The sequence below is a fragment of the Elephas maximus genome, chromosome 12, assembly GCF_024166365.1.
Source record: "Elephas maximus indicus isolate mEleMax1 chromosome 12, mEleMax1 primary haplotype, whole genome shotgun sequence".
Lineage (NCBI taxonomy): Eukaryota > Metazoa > Chordata > Mammalia > Proboscidea > Elephantidae > Elephas > Elephas maximus.
Window position 1 is genome coordinate 428,358 of NC_064830.1, and position 19,610 is coordinate 447,967.

Below are 19,610 nucleotides of genomic sequence, written 5' to 3' on the forward strand. Positions count from 1 at the left end.
GCTAGCCGCTAATTCACTTATCCCTGTTAATCAAAACTGCAAATTAGACTCAACATGAAGTTTCCTATATTTTATATGGGCTTCTATAGGGTCGCTGTGAGTCGGAATTGACTCAAGGCAACAGGTTTGGTTTTTGGTTTTTTAGGCTCTTAGGCACTTCTGTGACGGTCTCTGTTTTGTTAATTAAATATGGGATAATTATTTAACTAGGGAGTCCCTGGGTGGCGCGAATACCTAAGTGTGTGACGACCAACCAAAAAGGCTGGCACTCAAGCGCATCCAGAGAAACCTTGGAAGACGGCCCTGGTCATCGACGTCCAAAGGTCATAACCGACGGAGTCCAACGGAGCGCAGCTCTACTCTGAACACACGGGGTCGTCCTGAGTCGGCATCAACTCAAAGGCAACTGGGTACCGGTTTTTTATGTAACTAGGGAACACCATTTTTTACTCAACACATTTGTTTAGGAAAGAAATGTGTTTGCAAGCACAGTCTTTCCAAAACGGCTAAGTTTTGTCCAAATGGGTTGGCCGTATTTGGAAAATGCAAGCAGGGCAGGACCATTTTATTGTAAAATCACTACAAACCGCGTATTGTCAAATTTTGGAGAAGCTGTGGCCAAGGCTAAGAAATGTTTTAAAGATCAGCCTCCTCCCGACCCCTAGTTACAACGTCTGAAAGAGCTAGGACTGGGATGAATTGCGTTCTAGTCATAAGTTTGTTACAGGTCTGGAGTTAGCTGAAAGGATTGGGTTAAGTAGATTAAAAAGAAAAAGAATTAGTCCAAACAGAGCTCTTCCAGCAATAACCTCTATCTGCTATCCTCTGAAATCAGTCGGGACATGCTTTGTGGGTAATTTTTGTTTGCATTCGCTTTTCACTTTGTCACGTTCACTAAAGCCTAGATTGCGATATGGATGTAAACACTCAGACAGAGGAGGAATTCAAATCTCAGATGGGTGGCTGGACCAGACAAACTTTAAAGCCCTTCCCTCTTCCCTGAGGTAGGATTATTTTAAAGGTGTGCACTGATTTTAAATCCAATTTGTGATTTTTTAAATTACAAATTCAGTGTACAAATCTGAGGGTTTCAATTACAAACAAGCCTGAAAACTAGCAAGACTGTCTGAGAGTGACCACGGCAGGAATGTAGGAAGGCGGTGAGGGTATTAAAAATGACGGCATAGACGGCAAATATTGCTGAATAAACAAGGCACCCATTAGACCAGTGAGAGGTCCCAAGTGTAATCAGATTTAGACACCGAACCTTGAAACAGCCACCAAATGAAGCCCGCCCACCCACCCAAAAGTGGCAAAAAAAAATCAAAATTTAGGATAATAGCAGGTATATACAATAAGTGAGACCAAGTGCCAAAGAAGATGGTGCTTCACAAAAAATTCTAGAACAAAAAGGACTCTGAGACAGTGAAGCTACATACAGCTTCCTCCTTTGATTGTTAGTGTGTGGGACTTTTCCACAGAATAGCTTACCTAAGATACCGCACAATTTATAAAACATAGGAATGACTATTACGCCTGAAAGGCCTCATTTCTTACCACCTAGGCCTTATCGTTCCCCTCTTCTCACACTGGCTCCCCGGCTTTCCTCCAGCATACTTCTTACCTAAGGGACTTTATACTTACTGTTCTTCCTAGGAAGGAGACCTGGTGGCGCAGTGGTTAAAGACCCAGCTGCTAACCAAAAGGTTGGTGGGAGAAAGATGTGGCTGTCTGCTTCCATAGAGACACTGCCTTGGAAACCCCACGGGGCAGTTCTACTCTGTCCTACAGAGCAGGAATTGACTCGATGGCAGTGGGTTTGGTTTTGGGTTTTGCTTCTTCCCAGAAAAGAGCCCTGGTGGAGCAGTGGTTAAGTACTCGGTTGCTAAACAAAAGGTTAGTAGTTTGAACCCACTAGCCACTCTATGGGAAAAAGATGTGCCAGTCTGTTTCTGTAAAGATTACAGCCTTTGAAATCTTACAGGGTAGTTCTACTCTGTTCTGTCAGGTTGCTATGAGTCAGAATCGACTCGAGGGCAAAGGGTTCTTCCTAGAACTATCCATATGGCTCACTGTCTTTCTTCATTCAGGGTCTCATTCAAGACACATGTGTTGACTGCCTTATCTATACAAGCCCCATCTCCACCACTTTCTATTCCCTTAGCCAGGTTCATTGTGTATTTATTTAATGCCTCGCCCTGTACTAACCTGTAAGTGCCTCACAGGCACATGGAAAAACCAAACCCATTGCCATCAAGTCAATTTTGACTCATAGTGACCCTATAGGACAGAGCAGAACTGCCCCATAGAGTTTCCAAGGAGTACTTGGTGGATTCGAACCGCTAACCTTTTGGTTAGTAGCCGTAACACTTAACCACTATGCCACCAGGGTTTCCAAAGTGTTCGGTAAATATTTGTGTGTGTATGCTTTTGTATATTTACAACATCTATGGAATCTTTCATACGACACTTTGCCAGTTATTTTTCTCAATCCTTTCTCCTCAAACCATGCTTAACAAAATTGTTGGGCACCTACGATTCAGCAAGGCATTGTGCTAGGCAAGGCGGGGATTGCCAACACGATAAAGTAATATTTTGAATGTATGTTGAATGTATAAAATAACATATAGACTGGCCCGTGAAGTAGCTTCAGAAATCATCAATCTATGACACAGAGAAGCCCAAGTATACTCCCAGTGTCTAATCTATTTCCAATCAGCTGTACTCAGAACAGTTTCTGAGCTTGAACTGTATAAGGTGTCATCTGTCTTTCGTGTTTACCTGACTCGTCTTTCCTGAGAAGTGGTGCATTTGTTCACGCCCTTAGAGAGATGCTTGAAGAAGGGTCTGCTCACCCTTAAAACAGGCTCGCTCATTTTATGCGTGTTAACTCTTCTCTCTGTGGAGAGCTGGACTTTTCAGTCTGTCACACCACAATCCTAGGTTCCACTCAGCTGACACGAGTACATCTTCCATACAAAGTTTTTATCGCTAAGCTACGTTTGATTCTATTCTTTCTATTTTCTCCCAGTTACTGGCAATTTGGTAGCAGTGAAATAGTCTACTGTGAAAAAATATGGAAAAACCTAATTACATAATGAGTGGAATTTGAAGTATATTTAGAAAATGATCATGAAGTGTTTTTCTCTTTTAATCATTAAAACATTTACAATGCACTCTGAAAACATAAACTTAGAAAAGTTGGGTATTAGCTCTTATTTTCTGAAAACAGGCATATTTTTAAGCCCTTAAATAAACACATTATGGAAAGGGCTTTCCCAAAGTTTTAGGCTTCAAGTATTATTGTTTTTTCACTTTTCTTTTGCCAACTAAAATGCTGTTTAGAATTGATATTGGATAGTGAACAGCTGCAAGCTCTGGCTGAGTGTTTTCCTAGAAATACCAGTTTGGGAAAGAATTTCCAACCATTTTCCTCTCCCATGAACAGTGTCTGCCATCATGATGGTTCAGACTTACTCTTCTCAAAGATCACGGTCCACATGTTTACCAAGACAGTCAGGAGTGTGGGAAATAATGCCAGTGTGGTATTTTTAGCTTTGGTAAGAAGAGAGACCACTTCTGATCTACTTGCTATTGAGTGAGGCTCTCCAAACTTGACAGGAAAACCACTCATCTCAAATTTAGAAATACATGAGATTTTTTTGAGGTCTCATGGGAGGATAGACAGGCAAAGACAACCCTGTTCTCTATATCACTCAATCTCAGAATCATTTGACTTTTCCTAGAGCTACTCTGCAGGCATGTGGAAGGCATAAAGCCTGGATTAATTAGGCTCTGTATCATTTAGGTCTGTGAAAAAACGAAGGAGAATCAACTTAAACTCTTGCTAAACTTAAAGGTCATTGAGAATTCCTTAACTTGCATTTCTTCTACAACTAGCACAATATCTTTCGCATTTATTGAAATGATGGAACTTTTTAATACTATAACACAAAATGATGGGACTCCAATATGATACAACTGACAATACTGTGTGTAGTCATCTACTAAACTTAACACACAACTGTATTTTCGGGGCAACTTAAAAATTACTCTGCTCCTAAAGGAGAATGAAGAACACTAAAGACACAAGGTAATTATGAGCCCAAGAGACAGAAAGGGCCCCACAGACCAGAGACTACATCAGCCTGAGGCCAGAAGAACTAGATGGTGCCACAACCAATGGCTGCCCTGACAGGAAATACGATAGAGAACCCCTGAGGGAGCAGGAGAGCAGTGGGATGCCGACCTCAAATTCTTATAAAATACCATACTCAACGGTCTGACTGAGACTAGATGGACCCCGGAGGTCATGGTCCCCAGACCTTCTGTTAGCCCAAGACAGGAACCATTCCCAAAGCCAACTCTTCAGACAGGGATTGGACTGGATTATGGGACAGAAAATGATACTGGGGAAGAGTGAGCTTCTTGGCTCAAGTAGACACATGAGACTATGTGGGCAGCTCCTGTCTGGAGGGAGATGGGAGGGCAGAGGGGGTCAGAAGCTGGCCGAAGGGACACAAAAATAGGGAGTGGAGGGAAGGAGTGTGCTGTCTCATTAGGAGGAGAGCAACTAGGAGCATATAACATGGTGTATAAATATTTTTGTATAAGAGACTGACTTGATTTGTAAACTTTCACTTAAAGAACAATTAAAATTAAAAAAAAAAAAAATTATTCTGCTCTTACCCAAACAAAACCCAATCCCATGCCGCTGAGTCAATTCCGACTCACAGAGGCCCTATACGACCGAGGAGAATTGCCTGTAGGGCTCTCAAGGCTGTAATCTTTATGGAAGCAGACTGCCGCATTTTTCTCCCATGGAGCAGCTCATGGGTTCGAACTGCTGACCGTTCAGTTAGCAGCTGAGCACTTAACCACTGCACCACCAGGGCTCTTATTAGAGAGTAAAAATTTACCAACACAGATGATACTCAAATGCAAGTCCTTTGGCTTATAGCAGTTCTCCAAAAAGGGCAGCAGAATGAGTATAAGTAATCTCATAAAATTATTCTGAAGGATAACACTTTCTCTTAGATATAAGTTCCAGCATATTTATTAGGCAATCAGTCATGCTCTGTACATTCAGAATTGAGGAACGTGTTTGTCTCGGGGCAAAAATTCTGTGTCAGGTGCTGTGCACTTGGTAAATTAATTCAACTTTGAGTAAATCACCTACACGTTTAGTGGCTTCATTCAAACGCAACAGGCTCTAGAGCAAATGAGGCGATAAGAAGAGAGGCCCAATGAAAACCACACAGCAGTACACCAGCCCCAAAGTAAGAAGGACATCGCAGAGGCGCTAAGACGTGAGAAAAGGTGTCCAGCTACTTCCCATTGCCATTAGTTCAGGGTTTCCAGCAGCATCGTGGTTATCTTCACCACAGCAGGAACCTGAGATGGCGATGACTAAAGTGAGCATGACTCCAGTAGCAGAAATTTCAGGGTTCATGGGGAAGAGGACTGTTCAGCAAGCAGCTGAGACAGGTACTTCTGCAGAATCAGATCCCGGCATCGGTGTCTGAGGTTTCATCACGTAGACCACTCCCTTTGTCTGCACAGGTGTTACTGGGATGAATGCACAGATGGCATTTCAAAGCAGACGGCAGCAGGACCCTAATAAGGCCTGGCCTCGGACTTTAACGAGTTCACAGTTGAGGGGAGATGATAAGCCATTTCGACTAACCTCACGACATACTGCCACGGACAAAGTGCAACAGGGGCACAGAGGGTGGCCAGGTCCATTCCTCCTCCAGGGCAGCTTCCTAGTGGAAGAAATATTTGAACTGGGCCTTTATGAAGAAATACAATCTTACACAAGTATGACTGCAATTCACGAGCTTTAGGACTTCCGAGAAACAGTTTTACTGTTCCAAAATGAAGCTTTGCATGGTTATCACATCATTAAAACACAGAGCTCCAGGACTGCTCTTCCACCTTAAACTAAATAGCAAGCAGAAGAAGCAAATGGTTACCGTGTTTAGTGGAGGCTGAAAAGCAGGAATGTATTTGTAATTCCTTTTTTATTACTAATTTTTTTGGAGGCTCTCAAAGAAATGAGAAATTTATGAAAATTTACCATACTAGTAATTGTATCTTGCAGGTTTTACACTATTTTCAATTACTTATAAAAACTCACAGATACTATGAAATAGCCTTTTACTGACCAGATTGGGTCTTCTTTATTTATTATTTTTATCGACCTCTTCTAGGCCAAACAGGAATACAGAGAACAGAACAACATGACAAAATCTGCAGAACCTTCACTAGTGGAAAAGCATCCCTGTTGGTTGAGGCACTTGTTAACTTTATCTAGAAGAACCCACATCTTAAGATTTTATGTAATTTACGTTTTTCCATTTCATTCATACTTTTTCATTCATTTCATATACCAGTTTTTAGAAGAACCTGCATGTTAAGATTTTATGTAATTTACATTTTTCCATTTCATTCATTTCATATACTATTTAATATTAGGAGCCCTGGTGGCACAAAGGTTAAGCGCTCAGCTGCTAACTGGCAGGCCGGCTGCTAACTGACAGGTCAGTAGTTTGAACCCACCAGCCACTCTGCAGGAGAAAGACGTGGCAGTCTGCTTCTGTAAAGACTGACAGCCTTGGAAACCCTATAGGGCAGTTCTGCTCTGTCCTATAGGGTCGAATGAGTCGGACTCAACTTGATGGTAACAGGCTTGGGCTTGATTAATGTTAATTTCTCTAACAAGACTGACATTGATACTCATCATGAAAATGGGTTTTCCTGCTTTCAGCCCAGATTATTCTCTTTAGATTTGCACCCATATATTCAACAGGAAAGCTCTATGCGGATGTTTCATAAACAATTAAAACTGTGCCTATACAAAGCTGCAGCCATCGCCTCCCTGACTAGCTTTCCTCTCCTCTTGTGTGTCTCTAGTATCACCATTCATCCAACTGCAAATCCAGAAATGTAAGAATCATTAATTCTTGACTCTTCTTTCTTACTGCCTTATCCAGTCTTTTCATTTACCTTGTTTGTCATTCATTGAGCTTCTGGAATCTGTGGTTTGGTATCTTTAATCACTGTGGGAAAATTTTCAGCCATTATCTTTTCATATACACCCACTCCTCACTTATCAACATTGTTAGATTCTAAAGACCAGGTTGTTATGCGAAAATGGAGAATGACTACATCAGATCACAAAGTGGAGGATGACTACATCATTACATAACACCCAAATTACATCCTTACATAACTGCCAAACCACAGAGAATCACGGCCCAGCCAAGCTGACACATAACCTTAACCATCACAGCCAGCATTACTCTCGCCTCACGCCTCAGCGTTCATTACTGCCAGACACATGTCGTTAATGGGCAAAAGAGTTGGATAGATATTTTTTACTATTGTTGTGAATGTGAAATGTCAGATAATGAAATAGAAGTGAGGAACAGGTACACTGTCTGCCCCTTTCTCTGTATTTTCTCCTTCTGGAATTCTAATTAGACTTTTGTTAGACCTTCTCACTCCATCCTTCATGTCTTTCAATCTCTTTCCTTTGCCTCTGTTCTACACTCTTTCAACTCATTATCTCTTCAGATGTCTCTAATCTTTTGTTAAACATGACCCTTGAATTATAAATTTCAGGTATTGTATTTATTTCTTTAAGTTTTCTTTTTTAAGTCTACATGTTTTTGTCATTTTTGTTTTTATTTTAGTTTTCTGTCCCCTTTAGGTGTTTCTAAAATTTTATTTTATACATTTAAATATGGTAGGAAAAGTTATTTTAAAAATGTGTCTGATAACTTCAGTATATGAAGTTTTTGCTATTTCTTCTATCTGCTGATTTTTGCTTATGGTACTGTGTTTTCTTGTGTGCTTATTTATTTTTGCCTGCGAGTTGCTCAATTTCCTTGGGAAATTATCTGTGAGAATTATGTGAGACATGCTAAAGGTGCGTTCTTTCAGAAAGGACTCTCCTTTGCTTCTACCATGGACCAGGGACTGTAGGGGGTAGGGAACCTGGCACTAGTATCAGGCTGGGACCACTTTAGAATCATGACCTATGGCTTGAGGTATTTGTCGACTACGTAATTTGGAGTATAAAACTAGAAAGAGTGAGCTTGTGGTTACGATTCTCAGGAATGGGCTTCCCCTTTTCTGTTCTGCTTAACCACAAAGCATATTTTTTTTACATTCCCTTGTGGAGATGGACAGACTTACTTCTGCTTCGCCCTGATACTGAGAGAAGAATCTTTTGGGGTCTCATGTTTATGGAAGGAGGTCTCTTATTAGATTTTCCAATTTATTTGGGTCCTTTGTCTTCTCGCCCAATCCACTCACGCCTTTAAAAGGGAAGCTTAAATTTGCCAGCTTTGGCAAATGCCTTCAGGGTAAAAGCTATTTAATATTCCACCTAATTTCCTAGGTTCCTGCTTTCACTTAGAGTTTTGGCCTGATATTTTCTTATTATCTTGTCCAATCTTTGATGCATTTAAAATGTTTTTATTAGTTTATCTAGCATTTTTAGCTGTCCTAAGTGGAAGAGTCCATCCTAATTACCTCACCAATTTTTACTGGAATCTCCATACCCAATTAATCTAGAAGTCCTATTGATTGTCCCTCTTAAATATTCTTGAGCCTTATGTTAATATTATAGTTTAGGTCACCATAACATCTGACTGGAATTACTGTGCAGGCAGTCCTCAGGTTATGAACATCTGACTTATGGACAACTTGTACTAGAGAACGGACAGCCATAAAGCCTATTACAGTTAAGTCTCTGGGTTAAGAACGTCCAAATTATGGGAAACTCACACTTAAGAACAGACTGCCATAAAACCTGTTATATTAAAAATTTGAGTTAAATACAATAGCTTGTAATAGCAAACGCACACACTACTTGGTGACGCTCATGAAAACATCGTGCAGTTTCGACGTGCTTCTTAAGTGTTTTACACGCAGGGAAAGGTAAAATATATACTATATGCTAAGACAAACATTTAACCAACTGACATTGAGAATTGTGTGTACCTGTTCCGACTTACCTACAAATTTGATTTCAAGACACTTAGGAATGGATCTCGTTTGTAACCTGGGGTTTGCCTGTAATAGCCTCTCACCTGGTCTCTCTTCCTCTAGTCTTATCTTCCAACCTCTTCTCCAAGCAGCACTCGAGTGGCCTTTCAAAATCTCATTAGGCCACTCCTCTGCTTAAAGCACTTCATTGGGTTTGCATTTCCTGCAGGATAAAGTCCAGATCCTAAACAAGACCCTTCATGAGCCGTCCCTGATGGTCTCTGCAGGTTCATCCCCTTTTGTGCCCTCTTTGCCTGGTCATACTTAATTTCAGTTCAGTCCTTCTTAATTGCACAAACTATTTTCTCTACCTGGAGTATAATTTTCCTCACTCTTGACTTCTTGCTCTCTCTTTTTGAGGGGAAGTGGGCTCTTTTTAAATAAGTAAACTATTTGATGTAAACAAACATGGAAATTACTCGACTGTTTGATTTATACCTTCCCTGTGCAGGTGCCCCTGCTCTAAACTAGCAGCACCTTATACAACACCTGCCTGGCGCTTGTCATGGCATTCTTCACTGCGTGTCTGTCTCTGCCTCATCAGGCTGTGAGCTCCCTTTAAACTCACTCCTTATGGAGACAGACATACAGGCCTCCACTTTCCCTACTGTCAAAACAGCATGACTTCACTTATTTGGGTAATAATTTTATCACTTGGAGGATACAGAAATAAATTGTGGCTCTGAGTGTGCAAAGTAAATGCTTAAAAATAATTTTTATTCTGTGTGTGTGTGTGTGAACACACATGTGCAGCTGTATGTGCTTAACCTTTGCATGGGGTGTAGTGTTCCTGTGCACTGAAATGAAAACATTCAGGTTGTATATTGGTTGCTAGTGACCATTTGTGTCAACGACTCTGATAAAAACACGGACAGTTTTGCCTGTTACCTGATCAGGGCCAGCAGAGGGAGTAGGTGAGTATTAAAAGTAGCTTTGCTATGTGCATTCTTGTATAGGTACCATCTCTGTAGTTTTTTTGTTTATTTAATTTTTGTTGTGGCCAAGGCTTTTTGACCTATAAATAAAAAGGGTCATTGAAATACGCATCAGGATTTTGGGGAAAAGTACATAATTTTTTTAATGTAAATATTCTACTAAATAGTTTTAGAGCTTTTAAAAAACATTGGTGAAAAAAATCTTTTTTTTGAGGGAAACAGATGTCAGGAACTAGGTTCCTTAATATTGCTATAAATGTCCTCTCTTTACAGTCTTTGTATAGTTTACTTCCTCTTATTTTCTCTTTTATATCAGTCTTTCTTTGAATTTAGACCCTTACCTCAAAACGGAACACTCTGGGGAAATGCAGTTTATTATTAATGAAGTCCTAAACAAATTTCCTGAGGCAAGGCTTAAGAGAAAAGTAGAGTACGCACCTCAGATTATCAGGGATAGCCTGAACCATCACCAGGCAACTGCACATAAACTCGCCAAGGAACAAGAATGATGCTGAATATTTTTACACACTGAAATGCAAACATCACTTCCTTTTATGTACAAACTATGCATTCTAATTCTAATATAAGTTTTCAAAACTATAATTCTTCAAAAACTACTTTTTGTATGTGTAAGTTCATAATCAAGACTAATTTCCCACAGGAAGAATTTTTTATATCCAGTAAGCCAGAGGGATAGGAATACCAGAAGGAGGTCATGTGCTGTTTTTACTTCTGTGACATAAGCAAATTTATTAATGTTAACCTGTAACCAAGACAAATAATATATCTTTAGGCAAACAGCACATATAACATTTCTCTCTCTCTTTTTTAAAAAGGTTTCTCACTAATTAAGATAAAAATTGTATAAATTTAGATTAAACAAAGATTACCCTGGATGGCATTAAGCCACTTTCAAATGAAACCTCATTCTAATGAGACATTCAGATAGTGCCCAGTGGGATGATCATGACAAAGACACTGAGCAAATTTTTCAGAAGCAATAAAATTTGAGTTCTCTGCAACGTCGTTAAATTGAATTTAGGAACAGATAATGTAAAATGATAGCTGCTTAAGAAGCCCACATCAAAACCTCTAGTAAAATACTGTGTTTACTAAAAGAAATATTTTATTTGACTTAACATAGGTCGTGGGTAAAACAAGAATTACTGACATCAATCCATTTAAAGAAAATGCTCAGCATGTTTTCTATGTGGAGAAAACAGGACACAAAATTACTGGCAAGAAAATTATCAGCTGATTGCACTCATCCATTGTTTTACAATTTTCATTCACTGCCTTTTTAAAGTTGTGACTTGTATCTTGACCTTTTTGGCATTTGTTTAGCTGATGGGAAGATAAATTATTCCATAAAAACATTAGAGAATAAAAACAATATTTTAAAATCAAACAACGCTTGAGATAACTTTATTTAGTAGGAGAATTACATAAACTAAAAACAGAGGGCTTGTTCCTAAAAATTCAGGGAATTTATGGTGAAATCTAAAAAACAAACTACTTGGATGTTTCCCAAGTTTTTAGTCCTTAAAGTTATATATTATAGACACTGCAGCTTTAAAATATAAAATTCTTAAACAGATGATATGCTTGTTCACAGAAGTATAAATTGTAAAAGATTGAGGAATCGCTTAGAGTTCTTTAAAAAAACCTACCTTCTGTAAATGCCTTTCAGACCTAATTTTACGGTAAACACTCAGAAAGTTACAATGGATGCATACTTGGTACCTTTCTAATTGAACTAACCTAAGTCTGAAGGGCAACCACCTGGGAAACCACACGAAAAAGAAAGATTTCCTCATATTATTAACTCTCATTTCTCCATCAATACTAACCCTGTAACAAATAGTTTCTGTGGTTCTCTGTCAAAGAGAAGTTACACAGCTGCAAGAAGGAAGATAATTGTCAAAGATAAGGTTGATGATATCTGGGCATCTGTCCTTTACGGCACTCACTCTGTCTACTCCACAGAATAAAAACATGATGGCAGTGCAGGGGAAATGGCTGTTTCCCAGGAAAGGAAATTGCCTGAAAACACATCTGGCAAAGAGCTTTTTCTCCTCCTTTGGCAGTTAGATACTTATTTTAACAAAATATACACTTCCTCACCTTTTACAAAGGTGAAATCTATGGAGCCAATGCCTGTTTCTCAGCAGACAACATTTAATTTATGCTCTAAATTGATTGGGCCAGCTATTTTATGTCAAATGCTGTATATAGTTAATTGTAACCAGAACAGGAAATCATGCGAAACTTGGTTTTATACTTCATTTCAGAAACTGTTTATATTCTAAAAGGTACAGCAGGCTCCTCCAGGTACTTACACTGGATGAATTAAAGAAGTAAATAAAGGAAACAGAATTATTAAAGCTGAAAAACTGTAGCTAGGATATGTATAAAAGCTTAGTTTCTGCATTTAGCCAATACATTAAATTTCCAGGGATTCTATGTTAAGCTGGTGAGTAACAATTTAATTTAAAGTTTTCATTAAGACACTGATATGTGCGCTCCTAGCATGACTTTTGTTTATAGATCTCACAGGTCCTTGACACTTAAGTGCGTACACGGTGGTCTCCCGTACGTTACGCAGAAGTGTGTACACGGTGGTCTCCCGTACGTTACGCAGCTGCTCTGGGTCAAGGTGCCCAAAGGCCACAAAAGTTTTTGGCAGTAAAATGGACTCACTCACTAGTGTGTCTGTGCTGCACACAAGTGACAGCCAGTCCTAAACCGTGATTCTTAATCCTTGACAGCTGAATTTTGTCATGATAAAATAGGGGTAAAAAGGATTGCTTTAAACTCTCCTTAAATTCATCACTATTGATAGAAAAGAAAAGCACATAGATGTATTTGGCTGAGTAAATTCTGGCGGGTCATTTCACCTCCCTCACTGAGCCTTGACTTCTTTATCTAAGGGGACAATATCTACCTCATGTGGTTATGTATGTGTGTTTATAACTTTTTTTCTTTCTCTTCTATGTTCACATAACTTTAAGGGGCTTTTCTTTGGTACTTTTTTCCAAATCTCAGGACTAGGAATTAACTTTTACAGTGTTCCAGATGGAGGGTTTAGAATTGGTTCAACATGACTGGCAACTCTGGAAAGTGGTAACCGTTGACACACCGAAGTTTTTGCAAAAGACTCTCCACTCTGTTTGCGGCTTTTCAGTTTCCATTTAACTTATATCAAAATGAAGTAGAAATAGTGATCTTCCATGGAGCTTATAAAGGGATCACTACATAAAGAGGCTGCTTCAGAGAAGTGAAACACTCTTGCCTGCTGTGGCTTCTTTAGCTCTTATTAATCACTACATACAATTTTGGGAAAAAAAGTAGTAAAAATATCTTTTTCTCTAACAGCAGCTTTATGTTAAATGAGCTTTTTAATGGTTTTGATGGATATAAACACGTCGGCCAATTCCATTTACTCAATTTTAGAAAGACCAGGGAGGAGAAAGCAGAGACAGGCAAGGTGACTGCCAATCTCCCTTTCAGGTCAACATGCTAGGTGCCCCGGAGCTCTTAGGTGCGCCCACTGGACTGCAAATGACTTAAAAAAACAAAACAAAACACGGTGCCCGGCTTCATTTCAGGGTATTTACTAAGACTTCCTCCTACGCCAACATAGCACACTTCAAAAGTTAAGGCCATGCTGGCCCAATAAGCCTGTACCAAACACTACCCCTACGGGCCTGCAGGCAAAAGTGACATGATTTAAAATGACGACGGCTAGGTGACACTGAAAAGAACAAGCATGAGACTGACTCAGGAACAACACTGTCCAGGTCTGATGAAAAAAGGCTCCAGCACACAACGTCCTACAAACACAGGAGGTTGTTGTGCCTTTACGTACGTTTGAGTACTTCCCATGCATTTTTCAATTAGGATTGGTTTTTTTCAAAGCTTACCATTGCAATGTATTATCAGGATTTTAACAGTCAGAAGAAAGCAATACCATCTCTCTCCCTGGGTCAGGCTGGTGGAGTCTCGCCATTCAATTCCTCTTGTGTCCCTTGATTTGTCCAACCATACTTCATCAGGTTAAACGATGAATAGTAAACTGGCTTACTGGATGATGCATAGGGCATGTGCGCCCTCACACAAATTTCATTTGGTACTTCGCTGCTTGGGGGCCGCCCTAGTTTGTACTGATTTAAAGTTGGCATTCTTTTTTGGTTTCTGGCACCATTCAAAGTAGGACAAAATGTCCAAAAGAGCCTCACAAAGTGTTCTGGATGACTTGGCCTTTGAAAGGTTGTGATCAACCTGACTCCACAATTCAGACAGAAGGAATCTGTACTCCACGGACTTACACTGTGCCAGCAGGGCTGACAGAGGCCACAACTAACGTGAGACCCTTTTGGCTTTTACCCCAATGTCTTTAACAGAGAAAACAGAAAGAAAGAGGCAAATAGTCAAGGTTTTCCATAATGCTGAGCTCTTTCTTTTGGCGAGTAGGTAATTGTGATCTTTTTGGTGCCCATCAAACAGGACTTGCCTCGTTACGGCAAAGTACAGTAAAACCTGCGAAAAACCCATCAGGGAAAGAAAACCCATATATTTTCCACTAAAATGAGAGATAGAAAAGTGCTCAGACTACAGTGCTGGGACACTTGTGAGAACTTGAAAAACAAGGCAGTCTCATTGAGTTCCAGCTCTCACAGGTTACACTGTACAATTAAAACTTGAGACAGTTTTACTGAGAGTAAAAGGGAGCCTCTGAAATGTCAGCTGATGACATATCATACGGGGGAGAAAACAAACATTATTAAGAAAATAAATAGCAACATATACAGCTGTTCAATAGTTTATAAACAAAAAAAAATTGACTGGGGAGGCACACTGAATTTGCGAAGCCTGTAACAATAATTCTCATTTTATAGCTTTGTCTGCCTTTAGCTACCCTGTCAGCAAGTCATTGAAGAAAATTCAAGATTCCCTTTGAAAATTAACAGCTCTGAGAACCACAGTCAAATCTATTTTAGAGAGTAGAAGAGGCTCTGGACTATGTTAAACCTCTAATCCCTCAGAAAAGGCCAGGGTGTGGAAGTACGCATGGCACTGTTCGCTTACTATTCTTCCAATAACAAAACCACGGAGAAAAGTGTAAAACAGTTATACACAGTTCACTAAACAGTTACAGCAGGTATCTCTGTAACTGACGGCAACGGGTTTAACTACTGGCTCTTCTAGTCAGCGAGCTAAAGGCACCATCCGGCCTCAGTCTTCCTTTTTGAGGCTCTACATTCAGATCTTCTTTGTTTCCTTCTAGGGTCTCCTGTCCGTGCATTGACAGATCTTCTCTGCATTTCCCCAGTGACCAGTTACTACATTTAGGTCTGCAGCCCTGACTACCAAAGCGCCTCTGCCGTTTCTGCTTCTCGCTGTGCTGTGAGGTTGCCCCCTGCACATGTGTGATGTCTTGCATTACCCTGGAGTCGTTCTTCCCAGTACTTCTCCCTTGTGTTGCATTTTATATCTAGCTCCAGAACTGCACTTTCTCTTCGGGCAGTTGTTCCTACCCATTTCATGAATCCCCCTTCCCTGGTATGTCTCATGCTTCACAGTGATCTGTGGGTCAGAGATTTTACTGTTTACACTGGCTGCGCATTTTAACGTGGCCTCAGTGACCACTCACGTTCCCCACTGGCAGACTTCCTTACGGTCTAACTCTGGGGTCAGAAAACTACAGCCCACTGCCTGTTTTTGAACGGCCTGTAAACCAGGAATGGTTTTTATATTTTCAACTGGCTGAAAAAAAATCCAAAGAACAATATTTTGTGACATGTGAAAATTACATGGTATTCAGATTTAAGTATCCACAAATAAAGTTTTATTAGAACACAGTCACGCTCATTTGTTTATGTATTGTATAAGGCTGCTTTCACGCTACTTTTACTCTTGCAAAGTTGAATAGTTTACGACAGAGACCGTATGGCCCACAGCCTAAAACATTTACTATCTAACTCTCACAGAAAGTTTGCTAATCTCTGGTCTAACTTGAGCTTCCCCTGACTCTCTGGTTCCAATAATTCACATTTAGGAATTGACAAAATGCTGCTCGTTTCATGTTCTGATCTTGATAAAACCAAATCAAGCCCAAACCCATTGCCGTCAAGTCGATTCTGACTCATAGTGACCCTGAAGGACAGAGTAGAACTGCCCCCTTAGGGTTTCCGAGGAGTGCGCGGTGGATCTGAACTTCAGACCTTTTGGTTAGCAGCTGACCTCTTAACCACTACAGCACCAGCGTTCCCCTGATCTTGACGGGATCAGGTAAAGGACAGTGCCCATGACAATGGCATGTAGGAATAGCATCTGTTCTAGAAGCAGCATTATAATTCTTCTATGTGCACTCACAAATCTTTCACTTAGCACAGCCCATCTGTGCAGGGGCCTCTCTTGTTCGCTCTATTAGTTTCTTCTCGTCTGAAACCCAGTTGTATTAATCTCTAGGTCCCTAGTTCCTAGCAGAGTGTCTGACACAAAACTGACAGTAAGTGCTTGTGGAATATTCTCTACCTATTTCCTCTTTTTTAAACCACCTATTGAAGACAGATGAATGATTTTTAGAAGCCCATATTAATATTAATACCTGGTAATACAGTTTTTCCCATGGGGAATAAACTTACCAGAAGGAAAAAGCTTGTGCCCTGCGCCACTACCACATTCATTCAGAGGATGGTCCATGTATAAGATCTGATTTTGGAGGGGCTGATTTCTATTTAATGGGAAGTACCCACAGGGACAAGGAATATTCCTGTATTACCTTTACTATTACGGGTGATTTTAATCTGACAATGATACAGAGAGAGAATTATCTCCATTTCTTAAGCAGGAACTGAGGTTTAGAGAAGTTAGGCATATCTCCAGGTCACACAGAATCAGGGCTCTAACACAGATCTTATCTTCAGAACCTGTATACTTCCCTCTTCATTTCATTGTCTGAATGAGTTTCCTTCCTTCAACTTCTTCCCTTAGTGAAAACCATTTACCAAAATTTTGGTGCACTCAAACTACCTCTTCTACGAATGTGACCCTTTCAGCACAAGAGCTCTGTTTTTGTGACACAGAACCCTGTGGTAGTCTGGAGAAGCCTACAAATCCCTTCTCAGAAAAAAAATGATCTGTGCCACTTTATTTTGACATTAAACAAGACCTAGAATTGGGTCTATTACCAATGTAGTCCTGAGTACAAGTGAGAGTTCAAGATATCCGTAATAAAAGTATCTATAATTTCTATTAATGAAAAGTCATAGATACTGCTAATACCACTGTTGTTTGTTGCCTATTCATAATTAAACCAAAAAAAAAAAAAAAGAAAAAAAAAAAACCTGATGCCATTGAGTTGATTCTGACTTATAGCGACCCTATAGGACAGAGTAGAACCACCTCTTAGGGTTTCCAAGGAGCAGCTGGTGGATTTGAACTGCCAACCTTTTGGTTAGCTGCTGAGCTCTTAGCCACTGCACTACCACGGCTCCGGAAGTCAAAGGCTAAATTTTAGTTTGAGCTTAGTGAAAAAGATATTTTTACTTCCTTGCCAAGTTCATGGACCCCATGAATTCCTTCCCTTCATGGACCTCAGGTTAAAAATTTCTTCTCTAGAAAATTTGGGAGTCAGTGTATTAAACAGAGTGTATTCTTTTTTTAAAGGTCTAATTAGGTCTCTTGAAAACAGAATGCGAGAATACAAAATTCACTATACGAATTCCACATTTACCTAAGAAATAACAGCAAAATTCTTAAATCCTCTGAGAATTTATCTTCAGCATTATAGACTGATACTTGGCTTTCATGGTTAGATGTGGACCCTGAAGTCAGTGTAGCAGACAGTCCACTACTTACTGGGTATATAAATCTTGTATACTGAGAAGTAACAGATCATTGCTAAGGCTAAATACACACACCGATACAAACATACACACTTTGGCCAGTGAGTCAGCATACCGTTAATCTCTGAATATTAAATTCTGGTGATGAAAAGGAAGAACCTGTAGGAGTTACAGAGCAATGTGACTGAAACAGAAAATCTTGGATATTAGTGCGACTCCGCGTTTTCCAGGTAAGAACGTCAGAGCTTAATTAGAGCAGTGAAGTGGCTTGCCTAAGGCAAACACCTAAAGGGACTAATTTCATTGGTCCTGGATAATACGTTACAAAACGATGGGTTTTGAGCAAATCCTGATATAATAAAGGAGAGGTTTATATATTCCTCTATTTGTATTCTCAACACTCTCTATTTGAATTCTGATTTCTGTCTATTGTGATTTAATGAACTATTCATCAGTCCAGTATGTTTTAAGTTTATTTTGAATACTAAAGCAGCTATTTTCTTTAAAAGAATGTCAGAGCTTGAAAATTGATCTTTCTAACATGACAAACAATATATTATGGTACATAACATATATATGATAAAGCAAGTCTTCCTGACAAACTATTTTAAAATAAAAATTTTGCATACTTAGCTAACAGTTAAAAAATCAACTACTACCAATAAAACTATTTTCCCTATGAAAAGGTGCAGTTTATAAGGGCAAAGCTTCTTCCTCTTTATTTTTAATAACAAAAATAAACCAAAGTCCTGACATATTTCTAATATTTTTTTCTATAGGAAAAAACAGGAACCTTCATTGTACTTTAAAGTTAAAGTTATTACCTCAGATATTTTACCAGCTTAATATCATGAAATCAGTTTCAGACAAAAGAGACGGACTGCTCTCTCTAGGAAATACTTAATTAGGGTGGAGCCTATGAAATACCCAGGGGTCCCGTAACTGATCAGTTTTTCCCAGAGGGTTTCTGCAGTGTGTCGTCCTGGTTGGACAGCAAGCATTATGCTCCGATTCTCCCTGCTGCCTGGCTGGTAACCCTCCTACCGGAAGATAACGGATAAGCCAAGAGGGCGGAGCAGCTAGCTACACATGTCTGGCTGCTCTTATCAACTTATCATATAAGGAAAGGGAAGTGATTGATTCAGATACTGACACTGTAGAATCTGGGAAGAGAGACAAAGCTGACCCTTAGAGCTAACACACTGAGCAGGGTTAGTCTCCCCACCGGCTCAGCTTACCGGATGACCAGAGAGAAGACGGCACTAAAAGTCAGGTTTGCTACTTGAAAAGGGGGAAAGGGAAGACTCATTGATCAACCTCAAGCCATGGCAGCATAGCCCTGCATTCTAGAGGGCAGCCGAGCATTCTGGACTCTGTGTGCCTTCGAGTTCCCTCGGTTGGTGGTTTATCACCAGAAGGAAGAATGTGGCAGATTGTTTTCTTTACTCTGAGCTGTGATCTTGTCTTAGCCGCAGCCTACAGCAACTTTCGGAGAAGCATGGAGAACATGGGGAAAAAGCAGTATCAGGTTCAGCACGGATCCTGCAGCTACACCTTCCTGCTGCCAGAGACGGACCACTGCCGCTCCCCGTCCAGCTCCTACGTGTCTAACGCTGTGCAGAGGGACGCGCCGCTGGATTATGACGACTCGGTGCAGAGGCTGCAGGTACTGGAGAGCATCATGGAAAACAACACCCAGTGGCTCATGAAGGTAGGAGAAAGCCCGGTTTTCCTTTGTGAGAAACTGGAGCGTAAGATCAACTGTGCT

The 19,610-nt window shown here is 40.1% G+C and overlaps 1 protein-coding gene and 1 long non-coding RNA gene across 3 annotated transcripts in view; one reads left to right on the plus strand and one right to left on the minus strand.

The window, feature by feature from the left end:
* The window catches only part of LOC126087152 (uncharacterized), a 98,823-nt gene extending 80,498 nt beyond the window's left edge, over positions 1-18,325 (minus strand). The window contains exon 1 of the long non-coding RNA XR_007519663.1: positions 13,916-18,325. This is a non-coding gene — a long non-coding RNA (uncharacterized LOC126087152). The remainder of the gene's footprint in view (positions 1-13,915) is intronic.
* A 486-nt stretch (positions 18,326-18,811) lies between these two features.
* Positions 18,812-19,610, plus strand: part of ANGPT2 (angiopoietin 2) — a 66,482-nt gene continuing 65,683 nt past the window's right edge. For both annotated transcript variants that reach the window (XM_049904251.1, XM_049904252.1), the window contains exon 1: positions 18,812-19,553. In XM_049904251.1, coding sequence (XP_049760208.1) covers positions 19,266-19,553 — 288 coding nt within the window. In that variant the 5' untranslated portion in view covers positions 18,812-19,265. The remainder of the gene's footprint in view (positions 19,554-19,610) is intronic.